The 26,144-nt window shown below is 41.7% G+C and overlaps 2 protein-coding genes, 1 long non-coding RNA gene and 1 pseudogene across 3 annotated transcripts; 2 read left to right on the plus strand and 2 right to left on the minus strand.

The window, feature by feature from the left end:
* Positions 1-277: 277 nt before the first annotated feature.
* On the minus strand, positions 278-7,018 carry LOC102788250 (synaptogyrin-3-like). Its single transcript, XM_006796138.2, has 4 exons — positions 6,726-7,018; positions 5,286-5,520; positions 3,631-3,776; positions 278-1,269 (listed from the first exon to the last, which is right to left on the minus strand). Exons 1-4 carry the CDS (start codon positions 6,828-6,830, stop codon positions 1,042-1,044), a joined length of 714 nt encoding a protein of 237 aa, XP_006796201.1. The 5' UTR covers positions 6,831-7,018; the 3' UTR covers positions 278-1,041.
* A 6,820-nt stretch (positions 7,019-13,838) lies between these two features.
* On the minus strand, positions 13,839-19,234 carry LOC148102485 (uncharacterized). Its single transcript, XR_015719180.1, has 5 exons — positions 19,193-19,234; positions 15,151-15,230; positions 14,992-15,053; positions 14,658-14,845; positions 13,839-14,526 (listed from the first exon to the last, which is right to left on the minus strand). It is a non-coding gene; the product is annotated as an uncharacterized LOC148102485 (long non-coding RNA).
* An 87-nt stretch (positions 19,235-19,321) lies between these two features.
* Positions 19,322-22,209, plus strand: LOC148102486 (uncharacterized). Its single transcript, XM_087842501.1, has 2 exons — positions 19,322-19,519; positions 20,913-22,209. The coding sequence occupies exons 1-2, from the start codon at positions 19,468-19,470 to the stop codon at positions 21,794-21,796; spliced, it is 936 nt and encodes a 311-aa protein (XP_087698627.1). The 5' UTR covers positions 19,322-19,467; the 3' UTR covers positions 21,797-22,209.
* A 1,776-nt stretch (positions 22,210-23,985) lies between these two features.
* LOC148102487 (uncharacterized) lies at positions 23,986-25,030 on the plus strand (annotated as a pseudogene).
* Positions 25,031-26,144: the final 1,114 nt, after the last annotated feature.

A 26,144-nucleotide genomic window follows, 5' to 3' on the forward strand; every position in this document is an offset into this window, starting at 1 on the left:
CATGTGTCAAGATGGTAAAAAGAAACAGAAGCGGAAACATTCGCAGTCTTCAACACGTGCCTCCTAATCTAAAAATAAAGATAACACACAGCAGCTGCCTGCTGCCGCTAATGAATTCAACCACTCTATGGCCTTCTTCCAGCAAATGGTGATTAGTATGCTAACACGTCCCCGGATCTTTGTCGCAACACATGATTATTTTCAAAAAATGTGTTCTCATATTGCAGGAAGCAAAGGAGTTATTTAAAGATAATGGAAACAAAGGCAGACTCTGGTGGTGGTAGTAGATAGATTTTATTTTCAAATACCACTTCAGCATATCACAATAAAATATTGAATCACATGAATATTTCACACTAAAACACCATAGCATACAAAATGCATTAAGCAGTCCTGCCTTTATTCCCCTGCTAAGAAAATGTAGCATTTTCTGCAAGGTCTGCCTGGCCTCACTCTTTTTGCTCACAATCTATTGGTCAAACGGACCCTCTGTTTGACGTTCAGCCAATGGGAGCTCACATGTCAGCAGGACAGCTTGTGATTGGCCAGGCTGACTGAGGACAAACAGAAATAGATAGCTACACAGCTTCCCTGTCCTCCATGTTTCCTTCGCTAAGTTATCTGTTAATAAGGCAGATGGAGCACCATCACTGCATCTACATCTATGTTAATCTGCACTTCACCATATGAACATGCAGTCAAGGCGTGAGCGTGTGTTCTTCCAGGTGTATGTACATGTGTTTCCAGGTGTGTGTTTGGGTGTGTGTGTGTGTGTGCATCTGTTTTCAGGTGTGAGGGAGTACAGCTGTGTTTGCGTGCGCCGGTATCTGTGTGTGTGCATGAGCAGAAGACGGAATTCTTGACACAGACAGTTACAAATAACTAAGCTGAGCCAGCAGTTGCCATGGTGATAACATATCACGCTTCACATGACCCAAAATCCTGCCAATCCCAGGAGAGGATGGAGAAACCGCTCAACAGTGAGGCAGGAAGTTGTCCATGTCGTGTACATCGCGTCCTTCTCTCCCTGAGTGTGTGTCTCTAGAAGGCAGGAGCCAAGGGTCTCTGCTGTGTGAGCTTCTGGGGGTCCAGGGTTTCAGTGAAGGGCGGAGCTTGATAGGGATTTGTGGTAACTATGGTAGCGCCATTGGCAATGGGGTATGGTGTAGCTCGAGTGTTGCTAGGGACGGGATCCAGGTGTTGCCAGGTGAATAAGTTTGAGTTACTGCCGGTTAAGAAGCGTCTCAGCGCACTCAGCGTCAGCACAGCCTGTTAGTAACACACACGCAGACACACACATGTTAATGATTAACACTGTTAATCACACGCTGAGTAACACTCTGTTTTTAGAGAAGCCTGCAGATGTGCAAGGGTTGGTTAAAGATGCAGTGACGAAAAATAGACAGAAGAAGCACGAAGGTGTAGCGTGAAGAAGGTTTACACCACTTGGGATTAAGTGTTGTGCTTTTCCATTACGCAGTTTCAGAGTCTTCAATGAAACAACAGCGCAATGTAACAATATAAAAACCTGCAGAGTTGAAAATTCAAACTGCAGTTCCTCCAGTGGCCACTCGAAGCTCGCTCCCAGAGTGAGACGCTCATATTAAAATGCCCAACTTTACATCAGAAATAAACATGTTTACAGCCTGCTATACTATGTTTTGGTCTCCATAGCCAATTTACCTCCTTAATAACATCGCAATGATATCATCGCAATGATTTCCAATCACCCATTTAAGTTGCATGAAGGCTTAAAATTATGTGTGAATCAGGCCATATTTAGTCTGTGCTCATCTGTGGTGACATTCAGGTATTTTATTTGCATGTTACTTAACACCATTTAGCAAGTATCTGTGACTGTGTGACTCACCTCCAAAGTCTATGTATGCAACTTGCTAACTAGGCTGGCTAACATGATACCTCAGCAATCCACCTTCTCATAAAAATATGGTTGATTCTGAAGTCTCACAAAACCGAGATGATGACAGATATAATGCTAAACTAAACTCTTTAAACTAAAAGCTGCTCTTATTCATTGAGTTATGGACGCTATAAGGCTCATTTGACAGAATGGGACCGCTGCGTTAATGGTTTTACAGAGGAAAATAAGTTCTATGTTAACTACTTAAGGCCTGGGCTATTTTTTAAATTATATTTACTTAGTGTATTTAGTGGTGAGTCGGAAGAAATTCTGTCGTAGGTACAAATTTGGAAGATGCAAGGAAACAGTGAGCGTTAAGTATGGGCAACATATGTTGAACAGGAAAACTGAAACGAATGCAAACAGAGAACCTGATATTGCATTTGCAGGCGACTCATAAAATGAATCCAATATACAGGAAATCGAACAACATATGAATGTTAATAATCGCTGTGTGTATGTGTGACAGTGCACATGCAGACACATAGACATAAATGCGCTGCGATCATTATTGTAAGATTATATTTATTTGTTTTTATTAAACCCGAGTGTCTCCTATCACACTGAAACTGGGCATAAAACATGCATTTAATTATAGCAGTGTTAGGCTCCCTGTCACTCACACTGTGCCTACAATTGGAAACCTTCTCAAAATGCCTCAGGTTTCATTTTAATGACAGATGAAATACCAGGTGCCAAGTTCTCACACCCACACTGGCTCTACACGGGGATAACAAAATGGAAAATTCATCCCAGTTTCCCCAGTTTAGTGTCACAGTGGGAGAGCAGTCCATCCCAGCTGCTGCTAAAAGAACAATTCAAAGTACTGAAATCCTTCTTTGTACTGTTATACACTACTGTGCATCTGATAAAACCTCAAACTCAAGGACCTGTGACTTAAGCGAGACACTAGGCTGTTTATCATCATCTCACACAGATCGTCTTTGGTTCGACACAAGGTTATATGCAGATTTAACTGCTTTCAAACACAAGCTTCCTGTCAAAAATATGACAGCCTTGAAGCCCAAACAGCTACAAGGTGTCACTCGCTAATCGTGTTTAATGAGTAACGCCCTCCAGAGAGGAGCTACAGCCTGAAGACGACTGAACCTTTAATATGATTGTTTGCCACCCGCTACTAACCCTCTGCAGGGGAACAATTGAGTCCTTCTCAACTTAATGGTTAATAAATGACTTGACAGACTAAAAAAGTGAAACCATGCCGTACTTCCTTGACACAATTAGAGCTTATCCGATGACAGTGAGATGAATGGCTGCTATAGGTTGGTGTTAAGCTAGTTTTAACAGGCTCCACTGAGTCACCAGGGGATAATAAATGAGCTAACTGTCTCAGTTGAAATATATTCTTGCAATGCAGTTCTCAGCAGTGAGATGCTTTGTCAGCAAAACTACACAAACACACACACGGTCAAACAAGCACCGACGCCTGGAAGCTGCCCAGGTCAACCAAGTGTGTGCGGCAGTGTTAGACTTGAGAGAGGGCCGGGGGGGTCGTGGGCAGCAGCTGCTCGACCTCCGTGAAGGAAACGCTCTTAAATGTGTTCATGGTCAGCAGACACTGATAACCCTGAAAACACACACGCGAGCATGCAGGTGATCAAATATCAGATGATGATGATAACCACATGCTCACAGGCGTGCAAAAGACAAAGAGGGCAGTGTGAATCGACAGGTGTAAGCATACACACCCAGGAGAGGATGGAAAAGAAGCAGAACGCGATGGCGGCTCTGGCTGCGTCGGAGCCCTGCGCCAATGGCAGCTCTTCCGGAGAGGTCGCCTGCCACTGATTGGCCAGAAAACAGAAGCCGACAAACCACAGGAAACATGCAATACCTTTGAGGAGAGGAAAACAGGGCTTTTAGATGCAGGGTCACTTCATAATTACCACATTTTTTTCTCAGTTCTACTTTTTGCAGAAAAAAGTGTCTCCAGTCTATTTGAGAACCAGAAAAGATTAATTTTGTCTCCTTTCATGTTGAAGAGAGATTCTGCTCTCTGTTGTTTTTCTGACTTGATTATGAAGCAAATTGTAAAAGGCAAAAAAGAAAGAGCTTAATCAGATTATACTCTATTCATGTTTTTTTTCATTCTAAAAATATATTTTATTCCGTTGATTTTCTCAGCTTCTCTGCACTGAAGGCTTCAGATAAGGATTAAACATACAAAATCAAGTTTCAGCCGCTGAATTAACAGGTGTCATGGGCTACGTTTAGTACAGCACTGCTCACAGTGCTCACAGTAAGCATGATATATGATCAATAGTTTTAGCTGAGCGTTATTAGTGTGCTAACATTTCCTAATTAGATATAAACACAAACTGTTAGCTGAGGAAGGACAATCATTAATCTTTGTTTTTCATATTGGATAGATTGAAAATGTGTACCAAAGATGCGTCTCCACGGACTGAATCACCGGCTATTACAATTTATCCCAACAGCAACCTGAATGTGTGCTAAATTATGCGCTGTTTCACTCAACACCACAAAGGTGAAGCTCGTGCTGCTGTTAAAGAAAAGTCCTTTCCTTTAAAACAGGGGTGTCAAACATAAGGCTCCGGCCCCACAATAAAGCACCAATCCAGCCGACTGGACAACTTTGGAAAATATGAACTGTATTTTCAGATGTTTTATAGCTTTTATGAATGACAAAGACCTCCACCATGGACATTAAATGACAGAAATCTTCATGTTTCTTGACCATCTATTAAAGAAATTTCTAGAAAAAAAAGCAACACTTTCTGCCAATTACAAAAAATCAATCACAGGACAGTTTACTCAATGAGCTACCACAACTTTTTCTGTAATTTTTACACATTCATTTCTTACATTTTAAGCCTAAAGAGTCATGCTGACAGATTTCTTTCATTTACTACAGAAGCATTTTTTTTTAAATTACATAGAAAGACTGATGTGTATTATTGAAACTGCACTTCTTTTACTGTCTTCAGGCAGGACTCAGGCTAGCTGCCAGTGTTCTGCTAAGCTAAGCCAAGTGCTGGCTGAAAGTAAAGATGTGCAGTTCCCAGAAGATTAAAGAATACAATGTTATATGCCTGATATTTAAATGTTGTTGTTAAAATGTTTGAGATTTGGCTTTAATACTTTTGTTTTGCCTATTTGAAACTGATCGACTTGCCGCTTGAATTTAAGGGGTTTAACAAAAGTGTTGTATTTAGGATTCAGGGGTGTAAAAAGTAATTGGGCAAGCCAAGATAATTTTAAATATAAGGATTTTTTTCTTTGTAAATATCCAAAAGATGATGTCTAGCACATGTACCTCAAATGCTCCTGGACCTAGCTCTACGTTGTGTGTTACGGTATTCGGCCTGTGATAACTGTGTACCAGAAAAGACGAGATCCAGCAGGACCGCACGTTTTCTGTCCCTGACGCTGCTGATGCTGGGAAAGTAAGCATCCAGGATGAGAAAAAAGATGCTGCCGAGGAAACAGGCCACGCCCACGGTGACACCGAAGTTACAGGCGTCGGCGTTGTTGTTGAAGATGCAGAGCAAACGCTCGCTGCCGATGTTGATGTAGCCTTCATTCACAATGCAGCTGAACACCACGATGGAGAAAACCTGCAGGCAGAGACGTGTTGGCCGGTTTATTACCTGACATGCAGAAGAGAATTAACTCACACCGGCGTGCCAGTGCCATGCATTCCTGCGGTTGAGAGCTCAAAGACCAAGGATATTCTTCTTCTCCACAATTAGATGATACTTGAAAAGGGTTATGTCGCCCAAATTACAGCAAAAACAAACACTTGTGCCAGTTACTTAAATGTCATCATGTTTAATATAGTTGACACTGACACACCGTGCAGAAAATGAACTCTCTGATATAAAAGGAAACAGAAACTGAGTAAAGATAATACCAAGTAATAAGAATGAGATTTCCTTCAAAGACAACTGGTTTCTCAAACCGCTAAGAATTTTCCTTTTATTTATTTAAAAAACACAAATTGAATCATTTGCCAGAGGTAGATAAAACTGTGTTAGTTTTTAAAGCACCCTCGTTTAACGAATCTGTAGCCAAATATCAGGAGCTACCCTAAAATCCTTTTCAGTTAGACAAAGAAGTGTCATGGATGATCTTTACAGGTTTCAGCTACACCACTTTTGTATTGTGTGATTGTAATTCAGCTTTACACTGTTCATTTGGTCCACAGAGATATCATATGTCATTAATACTTCTCTGGGCTAGGCTCAAATCATAGTTTGGAGACTAATGGTGAAATCATTCAACTTAATGTCTTCTTTCATCCAGCGGGTGCTAATTGGATAGGTCAAAGAAAAATGGATGGATAGAAATAGAAAAGCAACAGTGACAAGCTGACATATGATGAGCTGAATTATGAAGGACACACACGGGAAAGGAGGGCTGGCGTGCTTGGTTAACTAGCTCTGCTTTTGCTCATCTGTAGCACATTGCCTCCTGTGCTCCTGAAATGTTGTATGGTGACTCACAGCAGCACAGCACAGAGAAAACAGAGGTGTTACGTTCCGGTTGGGGGGCATTATTATCCCCGAGCGTTCACATTAGCTCCATCCAGACACAAAGAGGCAGCCCTGTAGCCTCTGTGCCAGAGGCTGAAATGATGTGAGCGCTGTAAAAGCTGAAATTCAGACACTCATCCTTTTGCAAAAAATAGCCCACTGATATAAAATGCAGACGTGAGTGGATGAAACACCAGACAGATGTAAGTGGGAACGAGGCAGAGAGGGGGGCTGCAGGTAGGCCTATCCATTGATGAAGATACCCACACAGTGCAGGGGAGGCTTACCCACGAAAGCAGTCTGAGGACGGTGCGGGGATGCGTGAAGAAGGCGACCGGATCGAAGGCGACGCTCCCGGCCTTCCCGGCGCCGTACGCGCCCGCTGGCTGCATCCCTCCGGCTTTCTGATGCCTGACTCCAGCTGAGAGAACTAGACGAGTCGGTGTAAGCTGCGCGGAGCGGCGGCGTCCTACTCCAGCCTCCGTGTGAAGTCACAACGCGTCACCGCCAGCAGCTCAGCACAGGCTGCGGCAATAGCACTCACCGTGACTTCAGCTTAACACCGATATGCTGCGTGGTTTCTGGATGTCACGCCTGCTTACCCAAAATATCAACGCGAGCTTGAATATCCTTATGTAATTTGTTTATTGCTAGAAATATGTTAATATTATCGATAACATGTGTGCCTTATTTAAAAAAGAGCGATAAATGTCATGTCAAATATAAATATATATTTTATATATATAAATATATAAATAAACAAAATAATAGGCCATTTATTTTTGAATAAATAAATAATAAATCTGAAAAAACGAATTATCACAGAGTGAACTGAACCCATGTTAAAGGAAATCTCTGCCCTTTGTTTGCTCCTTGTGGCTCACAGATTGCAGTTTGTTGCATTTATACATGGATAAAACCTCAGCACAGCAGCCTATCTGACATTTCTGGACAACATCGTCTATTCACCTCCACAAAACTTTCATTTCGCGTGCTCGCGACGTCACGGCGTTGCCTAGCAACTTCCCAACAACTGTCTAAAATCACAGGCCAAACAAGCATGTAGTCTTGTTGTGTCCTTAAACAGGGGAAATAGTGAGGAGAGATGAATGAATGATACTGACACACAGCTCTCGCTTTCACTCACTTTGCTCTAGATCCACACATATGAAAGCTTATTACTTTTAAACGTTCGCGGTCTTCAAATGTCCGACAGCCCCTGCACTGGCACAAAACCTAAAAAGGACTGCACTGAGACGCGCTCAAGAGAAGCAGAAGAAGAAAAAGATTCAAGGCAATGTGAATTTAAAATCACATGATTCATATAATACATGCTTGCTATTAGCTGTTTAGCATTGTGTCCCTAGAAACAATTCTGTTTTTGTTTTCTATTTTCTAATTTGTTTTAATTTTTCCTACTTCACTTGTGTTTTGTCTGCTTTTCCTGGGTTTTTCTATTTGCTGACGATTTCTTTCTTTTTTTCCCACTTGAACTTTATTAGTTTTTAATATTACAAACAAACAAACAAACAAACAAACAAACAAACAAACAAACAAACAAACAACAACCTCCCTCCCCCCCACAAGATAACAGAATGGACACTCCACTCCTTAACACAGTTACAATAGCAAAATAAATTGAGAATCAGTACATATTCTCGTCAAAAACAGAATCCAAAATAACATAAATACACAATGATGCCAATATTTCACATAAACCTAATTACAGCTATTGTGATTAGTCCAACCTTAACTACTTTAGCCCGATACGTCACTGACCTGTATATGAAAGGTACTTGGCCCGTTTGTCATTATAGTCGTCCAGTCTATTTAGCAGCCTATATGATAATCTTTCGTAAGCTGTCACTTGTCCCGAAGAAATATACCATTGAGAGAAGGCAGGAGTCGATGAGGCCTTCCACTCTTTCACCAACAGCTTCCTCCCCAGAATAATAGCCATTTGTACCCAATGAGCAAGAGGAGTAGGTAAGTGACCCAAAGCTGAAGGGTCTCCTAGTACATAAAGACTGTTCATAAATGGGACCCCTTGGCCTACAACCCTCTCTACTACAGTGTGAATATGAATCCAATAATCTTGGACCTTGGAGCATCCCCAAAGCAAATGTAAAAGTGTGCCACTATCCTGCTGACACTTCCAGCATGCATCGTCAATCGCTAGACCCACCCTGTGCAACAGTGAGGGTGTCCAGTAAACTCTATTTAAAATCTTAAATTGAACCAATCTTGAACGCAGTTCACGTGACATTTTTTCAGATTCCTAAGAATGCCATTCCATTCCTCAGTGTAAAGCTGAGATTTAAAGCCATTTCCCACGTTCTTTTGAGGGACAGTGTGTTAGGATCGGAAGCTAATAAAAGCATTTTGTAATAAGCTGATGCCTCTTGTCCACGGCCAAAGATTTTTTTGATTTCCTCCAGAATATCGCAGCTTAAAGGGAACTTTTCGGATGAGCCAAATGTATTAACCATCAAAAGTCTTAGTTGCAGGTATTTCCAAAATTCCTGCCAAGGAAAATCAAATTCTTCTGCAAGTTTTTCAAATGATTTAAATGTACTGTTTTTGTAAAGATCCCCCAGCACTGTTATACCTCTCTGAAACCAGAGCTTCCAAAAGAAGGGTAACTTGGCGATAGAAAGTTTGGGATTATACCAAATACCAGCAGATTGGTTGAGATGTGGGTCAAATTGGAATAATTTGGACATTCTTTTCCATACTTCTTTTAAATGAGAAAATACCAGATGTGATTGGATGTGGGGGGACAGATTAGTTGATAAGCTATATAATGGTGTAAATGGCGAGCATGCAGTACTTTCAATGGAGAACCAAGTAGGCGCTTTCTCAGGGGGTAAAAACCAATGTGCCAAATGCCTAAGAGAAAAAGCATAATGATATAAAAGTAGATTGAGCATTCCTAACCCACCTCTGTCTACTGGTTTCTGCAGTTTTCTCAAATTCAGTCTAGGCTTTTTATTACTCCATATAAATGCTTTGCAAATCTGGTCAAATTGTTTGATGTTTTTCAGAAGAACATGGATTGTTCTCATATCGCTAAGTAGAGGTTCAAAATTGATCTTTATCACGTCTGACAGGTGAGGTGAGAAGGTAATGCCTAAATACTTAATGCCCTTCTGAGGCCAGGAAAACATACTGGTTGGAAAAAGTGACCTAGGGCAATAACTAGTTAGCGGAAAGGCCTCTGACTTGGTCCAATTCACCTTGTAACCAGAAATATCTGAGAACGTATTTATTATTACCTGCAAGGACTGAAAACACTTTTCTGGGTCTAATATAAAAAGCAAAATGTCATCGGCGTACAACAACAGTTTATGACAGTCTCTCCCTATACTAACACCTGGATAATTGGGCTCCCTACGAATAGCCACTGCCAGCGGCTCAAGGGCCAGAGCAAAAACGGAGTGGGGATCCCCCTGCCTAGTTCCTCTACCTAGTTCAAAAAGAGGCCCTATTATTCCATTTGTAAGTACTGATGCCTTGGGGTGTACATATACAAGCCAAATCCAGTTAATAGAGCTTTTAGTAAAACCAAAACACTCCAAAGTGGCAAATAGATATCTCCACTCGACTCTGTTGAATGCCTTTTCGGCATCCAACAAAATCGCAGCTATGGGGGAATGACTGTCTTGAACCGCCCACATAATGTCAATTAACCTCCTAATATTGTCAGCTGAAGAGTGTGAACTTATGAAACCAACTTGATCTACATGTACAAGAGAGGTTATTACCTGGTTTAATCATCGATTAGCCAGAATTTTAGATAGAATCTTACTATCATATTTGCTGGCGTTTTCTTAAATTGCGGTCCTTTTGGCCCCTCAGGGCCACTGTAGAGATTCCATTGTAGGAATGTTGACAATGCTACAAGCCTGACTGCTCATCACTGCTTTTGTTACCCGTTGAAGGTCTGGCTCCTGGGTTGGGGTCCTCATAGACGTCAAAACTAGCCAAGCTCCGAGTAAGCATGCTGTCTGTGCAGATGTTAGCAGTATAATCCATTCGTTTCTTTCTCAGACTCAGTTTTTATTTCATCATCATGCTCTTGCCTCTTTGTACAGTAAAAATACAAATAATGTCAATATCTCCATTCTGAAAAGCTGTAGACCAAACAACTGTTTTGCTCCTCCAGCAAACAACTGAAATCAGACTGTAGTGAAATGCCTGTTTTATTTATTTATTTTCTTGTTAACCAACTGGTGTTCAGATAACTGAAGAACCTTTGTAACACAAGTAACAACATAATTGTAACTGTAATGTAGCTACAGAGTTTCGTGCAGTAACATGCTACATTACTGCAATACTGAAAAGTGTTGTGATTACAGTAATGTAGAGTAACAGTTGCGGTTAGTTGGCAGCTAGCATATCCCTTAAATCTGGGAACTGATTGGTCGGGGTTTAGTAGCTTAATAGGGCAGTGTGTAGGACTGTGCTCTCGACCAATAGGGACACGTGGCATTTGTGTCGCATTCAGCAGTGACGCAAGGATGACTGACAGTTGGGGAGGGTGGATTGCTGGTTCCAGCACTTCACTACAAGAAAGATTTTCCACTGGAGCAGTCTCATAATGGCACTCTGCGCTCAGCCTTTGATCAAATGATGAGTGCTTATAGTCAAATAGTGCACCCTGACGTAGCATTGACATTACCACATTTTGTAACAAGTAGGGACAGATTATGTTGAGTGAGTCGTGACACTCGCACAATGGAAGAACACATCCACTTGTTTGTGCCAGATAAGCCGGCGAGAAATCATCTTTTTTAGGCGGCTCATTACAACTCGATGGCTGGTCACATTGAATAAGATAACACTACTGCAGGATTATACTTCCCAGGCATCCGCTGTGTCGTGTTCAATTTCTTCGAAGGAAGGACAGGAGAAATATCTGTCGTTTAAAAAGATTTAATTTGCTTCGGCAGTTGGAAATACAAGTTTACAGCACTGGACCTCTCTGTGAGAGCAGTCATCTGTCTTCATAGAAAGGATGACCCTGAATCAGGCCGTACAGTTTTATACCCCAACAACAACACACTATCTTCTTCTGGAACTGACGTGGCAGTCCTGTTATTTAATGCTATCCTGATACTGATTCTGTTTATCTAGTTTGGACATTCTGTTCGGACTCCCTTTGGCCCAGAAAATATCATCTTGACAGTTATCTGGTGTGATGTAAGCATGTAGCAAAAAAGATGGTGACGGTGGTAAGAAAAAACTCCCTCTTGGAGGAAGAAATCTTGAAAGGAACCAGGCTCTCTGGGAGGACCCCTCCTCCCAAGGGCAACACTTACTAATATTTGTCCTCCAGTCGGCAATGGATGGCTAGGACGACTGTTGTTCCTTCTCTGCATGATGACGACCTTAGCTTCCTTCCACATCCTGTTTTACTACTGAGAATGAAGACAATTCTAGTTAACGAGGTGATAGCACACAGCCTCTCACACTTCAGGATAAGACGCTGTGTCTTCTTACGTTTCTCTTGTAAAACAGAATGTAGGCTGAGTGCTGCTGTTCCTCACAAACTGCAGATCCAGCTGTGTGGAGCACCTGTGTGTCCTGAAATCATATTAAGAGAAACGAATTTAACTTCTGAAGGTCAACTGATTCAAGCAAACAGTGATTTTGACTTAGTGCTTCTTAGAACATCAAAAGCTTTTGTGTGTGAGTCCTTCAATGAAAATCATTCTCTGTTTGTAACAAGTCAGTTGTTTTACATGATTCTGTGCTTCCATAATGGCTAATAACGATTACAAGACTGTCACAGCCACCACCCTGAGAAGGAACAAATCCAAAGAGTGTTAGTTTCATAAAGTCTCACATCTCTGGCTCTCTTCCACAGCGTGTCTTTTATTCTGTCTTCCTTCTCTCAACTGGTCCCAGCAGATGGCCGCCCCTCCCTGAGCCTGGTTCTGCTGGAGGTTTCTTTCTGTTAAAAGGGAGTTTTTCCTTCCCACTGTCACCAAAGTGCTTGCTCATGAGGGTTCATATGACTGTTGGGTTTTACTCCACACACACACACGGCTCGATACAGCGAGATGTCACATTTATTTCTGACTTTTTTGTGACAGTTCACAGTCTGGACAGCGCCCGTCTCAGCTTTTTCCAGCCCATCCTCTCGTCTCCCGTCTCACTGAAAAAGGGGAAAGAAGACTGTCATCAGACCAAATGCCACCAGCTGTATTCTCACCTGCCTCCCCAGCACCGCCCCGTTGAGCTCACTGCAGCACTCCTCCCCTGCAGCCGAGCCACGGACCACATCTGTTTTGTTGTAGGGTGTACCTTGCAATACAAAGCACCTTGAGGCGATTGTTGTTGTGATTTGGCGCTGTATAAATAAAATAAAATTGAATTGTGTCAAGTCCATGTTTCTGTTCCCACGTTCAGTTATTTCCTGTTTTATTCTGGTAACCTGTGTCTCCTGTTTAATTACACCTCAGCATTTTTTGTTATCAGATTTAGTTCAGCTGTGTGTTTTTCCTCAGCTGTCTCCACTCTGGCTACATGTATTTAACCCCTCATTGCTGTTTTGTCCCTGTTCTCCTGGAGTCCTGCTTCAGTCTGTTTTGTCTCTGTCCTGCTCTGATGTTGTTTTGTTTACTGATGGCCAAATAAAGTTTTCTGAAGCTTGTACTGAAAAAGGTTTCACTACTTGAAACTTTTCAACACAGTTGTCTTTGGTGACATCTGGTGGCCTGAAATATGAAGAGCAGGTTGAATCACAACTTAAACTGCTTCATTATGATCGCTCACTCTACAGAGCCCTGTTGCCAGTTTCTGTTTAATATCATGTGACGGTGCTGTGTGATATCGTTCTACCACTGTGGTGCTTTGAACATGTCTATTTGATCAATAAGTAGTTTTGATGAATAAACATTCCTTGTTTAATCATGTGTCATGGTGTGGTCTCTCTTTGCTTTTGACTTCTTGACGTTTGTAAACATTTAGTGAACTTTATGAGTTTATTTCTGCCTTCTGTGTCCTGCATCTGGGTCCACACTCTACCTGCCACACAGCAGACCACGACGGCTGTAACTAGAGAACGGTCGAGGAATCAGGCTGTTTACTTGAAGCAGCTACTGCAGTTCAAGGAAACTGGTACAGTTAGCAAAGTGTGATCCATGGTCTGATTTAGATGAATGAAATCACTGAACAAAGTGAGGAAGCTGATCCACTTTGACATGTCTGTTGTGAAAATACTTTATTGGATTCCTACATCCAGTTATTTCTGGATAGCTGCTTGTCCCTTAAAAAATTATTCTTCATTTAATACCTGCATTTTGTATACACTCAGATCTTGGTCTATTATTAAAAGTGTTACACTTCACAACAACATGTTAGGATGCCTGGGTCGTTGACCCAGAGGTTTGAGTTTATTATATTATTTATCATTTCTAGTCTTTGGTTTCTTTGTCTGTGTTCTGTCTTATGGTTTACGTCTTGGTTCCCTCTGTTGCAGTGCCTGCGTGTGAGTCTGTGTCTTTAGTTCAGTCTGTGTTGTTTCCTGTTTTATTTTGAAGGTCCATGTCTTATGTTAATGTATCTGGTTTTGCTTCCCCTGTCTCGTTAGGCCTGATTTGCCCCAGCTGTTTTTCCCTGCTGTTGCCCATTCCCTGATTGCTCCTCTATGTATTTAAGCCCTGTGTTTCAGTTTGTCGGTGTCATGATCTACCCAGATCTAGCTGTGTGTTCTGTCTGCGTAAGTGTATTTTGTATTCCTAGTTTTGTTGCCCTTTTGAGTTGAGCATTAAAGCTGTTTTGAGTTCACGTCTGTCTCCGGAGTCTGCACTTTTCCTACCTGCACACAGCTTTCACATAACACAACAAATATACAAAAAAAAAGAAGAGGAAAATACACAACAATAACATTTTTCTGCTGAACACAACAATATAACACATTTTCACAACTATTTTATGAACCAGTTAACTACAATTGAGCTTAATCTTTTTTTAGGTCTACATAAATATCACATCATCATCATCAACCCGTCCCTTCATCTAGTTTTGTTGACTGTGGAGAAGAGTGCACATGGACACTCTCCTGTTTCTTGACTTCTGTCTCTGAAAACAGGGAAGAACATTTCATGATATGGAGGATGTAGCATAAACTGAAATAATTTCCATTAATGGTGAAAAAGAACAGTAAAGGCAGTGAGTTTGTTTCTTAGACATGAGAGGACAGTCTCTCTCACCTCTTGGCTGCACTGCCTCTGTTAAATCTAACAGCACTGTACTCAGTAACTTCCTGTTCCTGCATGTGTCTGTGAGGCTGAGCTGCTCTGATGTTGGAGTAGAGAGGATCTGCCTGGTTATTGGAGAAGTCGATGCTGGTATACTGAAGATCATCCTGCTCCTCTGGCTGTCTCTAATCAGCTAAACACTGTATAGGAAAAAAGGTCTCAGCTACAAATGTGATCAAATGTATTTGAGTTAAAGAACAACAGCAAAGAAGGATTTGGGAGTCCAACAGGAAGTTTAAAACCACAATGTTGGTTATTTGTACAACACTGATGTGACTGTTTTCACCTGTTCTCTGTTGTTTGCTCCGTCTTCAGACTTAACAGGTTCCTTGGACATCCTCTTTTTTTCTGGTTGGGACAATTAATGTTGAACAAAATAATGACATTCATAAACTGTTAAAATCAAACTGTATCTCACAAACAATAATGTAACAGATCTGCTCACTGAATCCACAAGAAGACAGACGACTATGACAGGCAGGAGAACAACAGCAGTTACTCCAGCAGCTTCTAATGTTCCTGCTCCTGTGGAAACAAAGATCAAAATAAAACACTGACAGTTAAGTTAGCATTACAACAACTGAGCACAGAGTTGATTCAGGCATGAGATCAAGTCAAACTAAGCCACGACATTGTAGAATAAATGTTACTGTGCCTGGAATTTTAGATAATTGTACTCTTTGTAAAACTGCACAGGAACTTGTTCATGCATGAATAGCCAGTAAAATAAGCTACTGTAAGACTTGAGTTCACTGAAACTCATGTAACACTTTCCTTATTTTATGGCCTCAATTATCTGATTGTAACATAAAGTAGAGCCACTGCAGGTTAGAACAGTTAAAGCGGTGCTCTGATCACTGATGTACTGGCATATAGTTAGAGTTAGACAACTTAGATTAGTCCTTCAGCACAATGAGTTAACTGGTGCCATCCCAGCATTGAAAATTTGAGCACTTAATGAACAAAGTTTTAGGAAAACATATCCTCCTCCAGACTCCTGCTACACCACTGCTGATGTCAGAAGTTCATGTGAGAAAAACAGAAACATTACAATTAAATTTGAAGTTAAACCAGCATCACTTCCTGAGTACAGAAAGTAACACTAAGAATGTAGAGTCATATATCATATGTCAACAACTGCTACGAAACTCATTCCCAGTACAGAACAGTGCTGCTGCTTAACTATTAACTATTAACTTCTGAGCTCATGCAGTGAGGAGGATACTTTGTGAAGAAAGGCCATCAGTCAAGTGGAAGTTAAAGTCAAACACTGACAGAAGAACCCAACAATGCAGCCAAAACTCTTCCTCAGAGCAACAGATGTTTTATATACAGAAAAGCAACAGAGCAGGTTAATATATCACCAACAACAACAAGGACAAAAGTATAAGATGTAAAATGTGGAGAGTGTGATCTTTGAGGTAACCAAGTAGCTTCCAACTGTTGGATAAAATATCCTCCTCACTGCCATCATCATTAAATCCACATGAGCTGAATGTCAATGATTACCTGCTACAACAGTCAGCTGTAAGGTGGAGTTATGAGTATATATGTACATCTGCATAATGACTGAAACTAGCACCACTGAATGAACAATGGACTGGGAGGTCAGTTCCTAGATCATTAAAATGTAAAGTCACATGACCACTGATCAATGGCTATGAGTACTATTGAAAGAGAGTTGGGGAATGGCAAGCTACATCATAGCCACAGCTGCCCTGGGGCACACTGACAGAGGCGAGGCTGCCGGACACCGGCGCCACCGGGCCCTCTGACCACCACCAGTAGGCAATGGGTGAAGTCTCTTGCCCAAGGACACAACGACTGAGACTGTCAGAGCTGGGGCTTGAACTGGGAACCTTCCGATTAGAAGACAAACTGCCACGATCAAAGCTAAAGCTTGGCCGGTCAGTGAAGTGGGAGCCAAAGCACACTTGGGAATGTTCACGTGTTGACAATATGTGATTAGAAAATGAATTATGAAAAATAGTGTTGCCACGCCGGGGATTCAATGCCGGCCCTCCAGCTCCCGCACAGGATACACTAGCCGGAAGGCTAGGCTAAAGCTAGCTTAATTCACTGCTTAATTCCTCATTCTTTAAGCATTATTCATCCTTAGTATGTCATTTATAAATACAGATATACATTCTTAGAAAGAATCAATTCTGAGTCTGATCTCCTTACTCCAAGGACCTTTTCTGAGTTATCATTGTACCAGAGGAGGAGGGCATCCACTACTTATTTCATTTCACCTGAGTTCACCTGTGGGAAAGCACAGCCCCTGAATATTTCTTTGAATTCAGGAGGACTTTGGAACTAATCTTGAGTGATTACTGACTTATCTGACTAAAGCTAACGAACCAGAGAAATTCTAAATTCTATTCTAAAACACCCCAGGTCTGAATTTGCGTCTGCACCTTCACACTCCAGATATGAAGGATCATACCTGTTTTACCTCCAGTGTTGTGCCAAAAAGTCATTGTTTACCAAAAACTGATTTCCAGGGTTTCCGTGTGTTTTTTATGTGTAATGTTTTTACTTATATTGATAAATAGTCTTTAGTGAACATGATTCACTAAAGACTATTTAGTGAATCATGAGAGACACCAAAAGACACTTGGGAATGTTCACGTGTTGATAATATGTGATCAGTAAATAAATTAAGAAAGACTGAAGGTGCTGCTATGCTGGGGAATCGATCCCAGCCCTACAGGTCCCGGAAACACTAGCCGATAGGCCAGTGGGTGTCAAACTCAAACACACAGTGGGCCAAAATTCAAAACTGGAACAAAGTCGCGGGCTAATATTAATATTTATTGAAAAAAGAATCTTCCACCAGATATGAGAATGAATCTTTTCTTATGGACTCAAACAAGTTTTGCTGAAAAACTGAATATGGAACAAGCAAAGCTTAATACTAAACAATATATATATTAGCTGTATAATACCAGTAGGCCAGCTCTAACAGTAATTTGGTATGGCTCCGCGGGCCAAATGTAATTAAGCTGCGGGCCAAATTTGGCCCGCGGGCCAGAATTTGACACCTATGGGCTAGGCCAGGGGTCGGCAACCTCTTTTGTCCTTATACTGCGGCTCCAGGTGGTTTGGGAAAATAAATTAGAAGTATTTAGCTGAAGTGTATTTTATTTGTGTTTAGTTCTTTTTTTTTTAACTTGTAGTTCTAAATTGGAAGATTTTGATATTAAATATAAAAAATAAAATTATATTTTATTATTTTTCTTCGCTCAAAATAAGCGTCACACTCGCGGAAGTCCGTATACCTGCCGAAACGCCGTGTATTTATTGAGACTTTCAACCCCAGATAGGCCAATGTGTTAAAAACAAGCACTGCTCACGCCTCACAGATAACAGCTTACAGTGCTGCGTAAAGATGAAAGCGACTTCGTAGAGGCCTGATTTGCAGACGCTGTGCTCAGAGGTTGAGGAGCAGAAGTTCCATTGTAAACATACCACGGCAGACCCGCTGCTTTTCAGCATGTCTTTATTGACCACTTTTCACACACGGTTGCTGTACGCATACAGCCGGCTGTTGCTTTTCAGCTCACAGCCTGACACACACCAACAAAACAGCAGAGAGAGTACAGACTTTAAGGCGCGAGGCATGATTGCGGGTGCCGCTCAGGTGCGTCTGACTCCCCTGCAGCGGCACTGCAGACCACGCCCCGCCACACACGTTAACCAGGTAAAATACATATTTAGGCAGAATTTTGCAAATATCTATTTTTCATTTTTCAGCAGCATAGTGCTTTTTTTCAAATTACTTTTTAAAAGTCAGGTCAAGGCTCCAAAAGCCCAAAGGCGGCCGCCTTAAAGGGTGGCGACACAACAGTTTTTGTTTGCTACATGGATCATTATGGTTCAGCTGGGTGTCTTTCCTTTTGTTATATTTCTTTAAGAGTTCAAAATGTGTTAATTACATACATGATCTACGTATTTTATATTCTTTACATTATTTACATTTGATCTTTTACATTGTGTATAATGTCTATTGATTGTATTGTTTATTTTAATATTTGTGTACAGCGCTTTGTGACTGCCTGTCTGTGAAAAGCGCTTAATAGATAAAGTTTACTTACTTACTTACTTTAGTTGTTCACACAAAGCATGAAGGTAAAAAACAAACAAACAATATATACAGTGTCATCTTCAATTTAAATGTAAAAAAGTATTTGTGGCTCCAAGTGTTTTCTTTTGGGCGGAAACCAGGTGGCTCTTTGGGTGTTAAAGGTTGCTGACCCCTGAGCTAGGCTAAAGCTTAACCTGCAGCCTGGCCCGCCTGCAAAGTGGGAGTTTTAAAACACATGGCTGAGACGCCAAAACACACTTGGGAATGTTCACATGTGTACAATATGTGATTAGAAAATCAATTAAAGAAAAATGTAAAAGTGCTGCCACACCAGAGGAATCGATCCCGGCCCTCTAGACACTAGCCGGCACGCTGGCCAAGTGAATTAACTGTTAATTACCTTGCAGTGAGCTCCGTTCATATAGTTCTATCACATGCACGTGCACATGCATGTTGGCAACCGTAACCATGGCCTGCCGAGGGTATATAAATGCTGCACAAGGTTCCGTTCGTCCCTTTACACTTGCTATTGGACTTGTTTTGACCTGCTCCAACCTCAGCCTGTGGAAAGTTACGTTTTGGAAAATATTTTTCTGAAAGCGATTTTACTTGCAAGCGACAACAAGAACTTCATCTTTGCATTGTTTGTGCTTGTTTTTCATCTTAACAGCAAAGATGGCTCGTCGTGGACCCCGACTCCTCGACAGTCCCCTGGACTTCGCTGCAGGTACTTTTAACATTTCTTCAGTTATTTTAAGAGTCACTAAATTATTGTTCCAGTGTGAATATCAAGTTTTAATGTTATCAAAATATGTGTATTCCAAGATTTTTCCCCGTAAATTGTTTCTATGCTTTAAATTTTCCGGGAGAGGTGTAGAAATTATTAACGACTGGTGTATGAATTTGAAAAAAAAGAAGAGGTGTTACTTTGATTTAAAGACTTTGACCCTTTTTTAATGAAATGGTTAAAAATAGCTTAATGGACTAAAATTTGTAAAATGCCCCAAAATCTGTCTCTGTGGTAACAGCATCTTCAGCATGTCATGACATCAGAACACAGGTGTAAACACACCAGATCCCGGTCCCCTCCTAACATCCTGTTCTTCTCCGGATCAAATGCTTTATTGAAATTAACTATAACTTTTTCCCAGCTACAAAACGTGATGATAAAAAATAAAAATAAAATAATATAAAAAAAATCTGAAAACAGTAATCATTGTTCAGTAGTAATAATGGTATTAAGACCTATCTTATGTTATGCTAATATTTTTAATAATATATCTTATTATATAGCAAACAGATACACAGGGATAGCATAGTTTGTTTTTTATTTGACCATGGTTTTCAGACATACCTGCAGAGCTTTGTGTGTTTGCAATTTTAACATCTGCCAAGGAGGTTATGTTTTTGGTAACTTTTGCTTGCCTTTTTGTGATTGGTCAAAAATGAACAAAAATCTGTGTGGAGTCTGTGGTCAATATATTATAGTACTGTGTAAAGATTTAAAATATCGTGTTACATCTGACCTCAGTACAACTGCTTTTGTACAAACAAAAGCAGTTGTACTGCCTTTGTTTGTACTGGCAACATTTAGGGGGAGATGGGGAGTCTCAATGTTATAGTTTGCATCCACATATTGAACCTCTGATGAGGTTTCAAAACGTGTTACATCATTAATGAAAGAATTAGTTAGTTATAAATTTACTGTACTATATTTATACAATAAGCTATTCATGTCCAGTTATTTACAAATCAATACATATTATCCAGTACTTACTCCAACATAGTGTTTACATAAAGGCTTACAAAGAACAAATAAAACAAAATGAATGTATACTAAATACAATAGTGTTACCTTAATAGTACACAGAGTGAGCTGCTTTGGTGGAGGTTTAGAGCTCTTTTATTAAAAATGGATGCTTCACTTAATGATGTGAACTTAGTTGACTTAGTTGTTTTTTTCTTGCATGAACAGGTAGAAGTGTCATTCAGTCTGACATAAATGTAGCCTACAATGCTTTTCTCTCATCATCTGCTCAAACTAACAGATGTAGGTCTGTTGCTTTAGCATTTGGTGTTTATTACATTCCTAATGTTATTTTAAACTTGTTTCCTCACAGGTCGTCTTGACTACGTGGTTGAGCGTCCTGCAGAAGAAGGCCTTCCAGAAGTCATCAGGATCCTGGATGACACTGACAGCGAAGGTGAGTATGGTGAGTATCTCCCTGTCTCACCCTCCCCCTCTTCTCATGAAGCACAACATCCTGATGACAGTGAAGAGGAAGGTGAGTACCCTCCCTACCAACCTGAGGACGTTGAAGAGGTGAGTGAACAGACTGACAATTCATCTGACTGGAACGACTCACAAGAGTGGGGCGATTGGCCTAGCGATGACTCGGGGTATGACACCATGGATGAGAGAGATGATTCTCCTCTCATCCGGGAGCTTTCTCCAGAGCCGTTTTGGCACGATTGGCAACGTCCTATTTCTCCAGGTGATGCCCCATTCGCCATGCCGCCTTTCGGCCACGCCAACGACCCACTCTTCCCTCTAGTCATTGCCCCAGTCGGTGATCCATCAGCTGCTCCTCCTTCAGCTGCTCCTTCTTCAGCTGCTCTGTTATCTACTCCCTCAGCTGCTTCCTCTCCTGCTCCGTCACCTCCGCCCTCAGCTGCTCCTTCTTCACCTGCTCTCTTATCTACTTCCTCAGCTGCTTCCCCTCCTGCTCCGTCACCTCCGCCCTCAGCTGCTCTTTCTTCTTCATCTGCTCTCTTATTTTTTCCCTCAGCTGCTTCCTCTGCTGATCCTACAGCTTCTCCTTCTCCTTCAACCTCAGCAAAGAGAAAGAGAGAAGACATCTGCAGTGAAGAGGTAAGTGCAAAGGTAAGCAAGGTAAGTGATGACACGTTCTATGGCCCTTCAACATCATCGGGTTCTTTTGGTGTCAGACGCTTCTGGGAAAGGCCTTTTAACCTTTCACATGATGACAGCGACTCTGACTAGATTATGTTAGAACTTGTTTTTAAACTTGTAAATATCTTTTAATTTTTAATTAACTTTGTAATATTTAAGTTAAGCCTTTGTGTCTTGTGATGTTTGTAAGACAGCTAACTAAGAATATCTGACTTTTAAAAAATATTAACTAACACATGTGAAATGTATTGTTTTTTTCTTAATATGTGACATTGCCTGTGTGGCTGTAAGGTAGTGTTTTAGGTATTGTTACTTCTATTTCTGTTGATATCACAGGTAACTATTTAAATGACTTACATATTTTTTCTCAAGCTCTAGCTCAGCATGCAGGACAAAGGTAAGTCCGTACTTAATGTCAACACAAATAATTAGATTGTGTTTACATAAGGTATAGCCTGTGGCTAAGGGATCAGAGGTAAGGTAAAAACACATAACAGAAGAAAAGTAAATTGAACAACTCAGTGATCTGTGAATTCATGCTTTTCTCTTTGTCTTTTTGTCTCTGGGTGCTTTACACTCGTCCTCTCCCAGCATTCAGCACTTCAGACACTCAACGTCCAAGACGGAGCTAACACAGAGAGATACTCCACCCAGAAGACAGCCTTACCCCAACCTGATGAGAAGGGTGGATGACCAAATGACAAACTGGAGAGTGGTGCTGTGTTCCAGCTATGTAAGTTATCACCTCACATTGGCTACAAACTGTTTTGAAGACTAAATCCTTCCAATAGCTGGTATAAATCATCGTCCTACAGTACTGTAGGTCTAAGTTTATTTATAGTTTTTGTGTGTATATGTTGAGTTTAAAATTGCATTTTAACAACATGCTGCAGCTGCCTACTATGGAAATGCTGTTTCGTGTTAAAATGACGTCTTTCTTGTGTTATTGCTTTGCAGGGCAGCTGAGAGTGGACAGAGCTGCACAGAGGACCAAAGATCCACTCTCAGCACTTCATACCTGACTGGCCACAGCACCACCCCTCTTCACCCAGGGTGAGGAGGGTCCTGACCCCGCCTGCACAGAGGGAGTTGTGAACATGCACTTCTGTGTCGGTGGGTTTAGGAGCCTCCTCACACACACACGGATGAAGACTGTCACTGGAAGATGTCTCCATTGCATCAGCAGGACAGGACATAACCATTTGTAAAATATTACAGTTTGTGATGTTTTATACATGTTTTTATTGCTTCATTTCAAACTAGGAGATATAAAATAAACCAGTTTTCATAATATTTTCTGTGTATTTAGTTGTTTTCTTAATAAGTTATTTGGAACATCATTGCAACCTGTCAGCTTTTTATTGAGGATTTAGAAAGTTGCTGGTGGCCCGAGTGTGTACAGTGGGGTGTTGTTTTTGTCACATGATGAAAGTGACCTCAGGGGGAGCAAAAAGAACAACTGAACTATTTGGGGATTCACAGACTTTGGTAATCGTTAAAAAAAATATAGAAAAACAGTTCTGTGTGAACAAGAAGCTCAAATATAAACCATCCTGACACACTGACACAAATGATCTGCTATCAGTGTTTTCATGAACCTGGGTGAAGGTAATTTGCATGAGTTTAACCTCCCTGTCAAAAACTTGCATGATTCTGTTAGCACTGAAACAATGAGGTCTTGCTCGAGCTACTGAAAATTAATTTTCAGTAGCTCTGTAATTTCAGCTACTTCTGTAATTAATCAGTAACCAATTTATTACTTTAAGTTACAGTGTGAGGGGCATTAATGAACATAAATTAGATTCAACTGGATTATGTGTTTAGGTCAAGAGACACAGACCTTCATCTTTAAGAGGCTCTTCTTAAATGTCTGATCACTATATTTGTGTTTGTTTGCAGCATCACTGCAGCAGAGAGGGTATAACACAAGGCCACAGTCATGTGGTATCCTGTCCTGCTATTAAGTGAATAAAATACTGAAAAAAACATCTAGACACTAAATACAGTCACTGGCCACTTCATTAGTTACACCTTGCCAGTACTGTTTTGGGCCTTCTTTCACCTTCAGAACTGCCTTAATTCTTTGTGGCGCAGATTCAACAAAGACCTGGAAACATTCCTCGCAGATTTAGTTTCATATTGACATGATAGCATCACACAGTTGCTTCAGATTTGCCGGCTGTGCATCCATGTTGCAAATCTCCTGGTCCACCACATGCCAAAGATAATCTGCTGGATTGACATCTGTTATAAGATGAGTATACTGTGGTCATAAAACGATGGGCATGGTCAGCAGCACAACTCAGGGAGGTTGTACCTCTGAAGAGGCTTCTTCCCATTACACCTAAAGTTTTGACCAGTGAAAAGTTTCCTCACACAGTGTTTCCTAGTGTGTCATCAACAAAGGAGAATTTGTTCCTCAGACTGTGCAAAAATTGCTTTCATGGTTATCCTGCTGCGAGGGTGAGCTCTGAGATGGGCCCAAGCCATGCTTGCTCCTCAGCAGTCTTTATTTAACCTGATATGTCAAACCCAATTATTGTGGAAGACTCCTCCGACTCTAGAGAAGGAGTTATGCTTTTTGTTTTGTTACTTGTAATAAATGTAGCCTTTCTGCAGCTCCAGAGGCCTGGATTGCTGAATTGGACACTTGCAATCCCACCCTTGAAAACCCCGTAGCTGGTCAGGCCCCTGTAGCCGGAGCAGTGGAAGGTAGCGTAGGCCCTGCTAACTGTCTCCCAGCAGGTTATCCTGAGCAGACGGGAAAACATGATGGCTGGGTGACGGTGAGGAGGAAGCCTTAAACAGAAGCCCCGACGCACCACAAAACTGTTCATGTGTCTAACTGTTTCCTCCACTCGGCGACACACCGGCCAGGGATCAAACTCTGGTAATTGGTGATTCTGTTCTGAGACATGTGAAGACAGCAGCAACCATAGTCAATTGTCTTCCAGGGGCCAAAGCAGGTGACACTGAGGGAAATTTAAATCTGCTGGCTGAGGGTAAACCTGAATTCAGTAAAAGTATAATTCACATCAGCAATAATGACACCCAGTTACATCAATCAGATGTCACTAAAATCAATATAGAATCAGTGTGTAACTTTGCCAACACAATGTCAGACTCTGTATCCCCTCCCCAAGCAGACCAGGAGTGTCATGTTTAGCCACACCTTAAATTGCTGGCTGTCTGATTGGTGTCCAATAAATGATGTGGGCTTTATAGATAATTGGGAAACTTTCTGTAGGAAACCTGGTCTGGTTGGGAGACAATCCCACTTTGGATGAAGCAGCTCTTATTTCTAGAAATCTGGCAAATTTATGAAATCCCCTGAAACATGACTATCCAGTGTTGGGACCAGGAAGCAGAGTTGCAGTCTCACACACCTCTGCAGCTTCTCTCCTCCTGTTATCCCCCTAAAACCCCATCTCCATAGAGACTGTGTATATATATATATATAACAAAACAAACAACACCCAGCATGCCCCTGCGGGCGGTTTATCCTTCAAGCTCGGGTCCTCTACCAGAGGCCTGGGAGCTTGAGGGTCCTGCGCAGTATCTTAGCTGTTCCCAGGACTGCGCTCTTCTGGACAGAGATCTCCGATGTTATTCCCGGGATCTGCTGGAGCCACTCGCCTAGCTTGGGAGTCACCGCACCTAGTGCTCCGATTACCACGGGGACCACCGATACCTTCACCCTCCACATCCTCTCGAGCTCTTCTCTGAGCCCTTGGTATTTCTCCAGCTTCTCATGTTCCTTCTTTCTGATTTTGCTGTCATTCGGGACCGCTACATCGATCACTACGGCCGTCTTCTTCTGTTTGTCTACTACCACTATGTCCGGTTGGTTAGCCACCACCATTTTGTCCGTCTGTATCTGGAAGTCCCACAGGATCTTAGCTCGGTCATTCTCCACCACCCTTGGGGGCATTTCCCATTTTGACCTCGGGACTTCCAGGTTATACTCGGCACAGATGTTCCTGTACACTATGCCGGCCACTTGGTTATGGCGTTCCATGTATGCCTTGCCTGCTAGCATCTTGCACCCTGCTGTTATGTGCTGGATTGTCTCTGGGGCATCTTTACACAGCCTGCACCTGGGGTCTTGCCTGGTGTGATAGACCCCAGCCTCTATGGATCTTGTACTCAGAGCTTGTTCTTGTGCTGCCATGATTAGTGCCTCTGTGCTATCTTTCAGTCCAGCTTTGTCCAGCCACTGGTAGGATTTCTGGATATCAGCCACCTCCTCTATCTGCCGGTGGTACATACCGTGCAGGGGCCTGTCCTTCCATGATGGTTCCTCGTCTCCCTCCTCTTTCTTGGGTTTCTGCTGCCTGAGGTATTCACTGAGCACGCTGTCAGTTGGGGCCGTCTTCGTGATGTATTCTTGGATGTTCGTTGTCTCATCCTGGACTGTGGTGCTGACACTCACCAGTCC

This window comes from Neolamprologus brichardi, chromosome 6, assembly GCF_056152115.1.
Source record: "Neolamprologus brichardi isolate AB-2024 chromosome 6, ASM5615211v1, whole genome shotgun sequence".
Classification (NCBI taxonomy): domain Eukaryota; kingdom Metazoa; phylum Chordata; class Actinopteri; order Cichliformes; family Cichlidae; genus Neolamprologus; species Neolamprologus brichardi.

Excerpts from the sequence above, each read along its gene's own strand:
- LOC102788250 (XM_006796138.2), bottom strand. The coding sequence starts at position 6,830 with ATGCAGCCAGCGGGCGCGTACGGCGCCGGGAAGGCCGGGAGCGTCGCC. Across the intron at positions 3,777-5,285 it reads GCTGGATCTCGTCTTTTCTG|GTATTGCATGTTTCCTGTGG; the intron begins GTACACAGTTAT and ends CTCTCCTCAAAG. Across the intron at positions 1,270-3,630 it reads TCTTTTCCATCCTCTCCTGG|GCTGTGCTGACGCTGAGTGC; the intron begins GTGTGTATGCTT and ends TGTTACTAACAG.
- LOC148102486 (XM_087842501.1), top strand. The coding sequence starts at position 19,468 with ATGGCTCGTCGTGGACCCCGACTCCTCGACAGTCCCCTGGACTTCGCT. Across the intron at positions 19,520-20,912 it reads TCCCCTGGACTTCGCTGCAG|GTCGTCTTGACTACGTGGTT; the intron begins GTACTTTTAACA and ends GTTTCCTCACAG.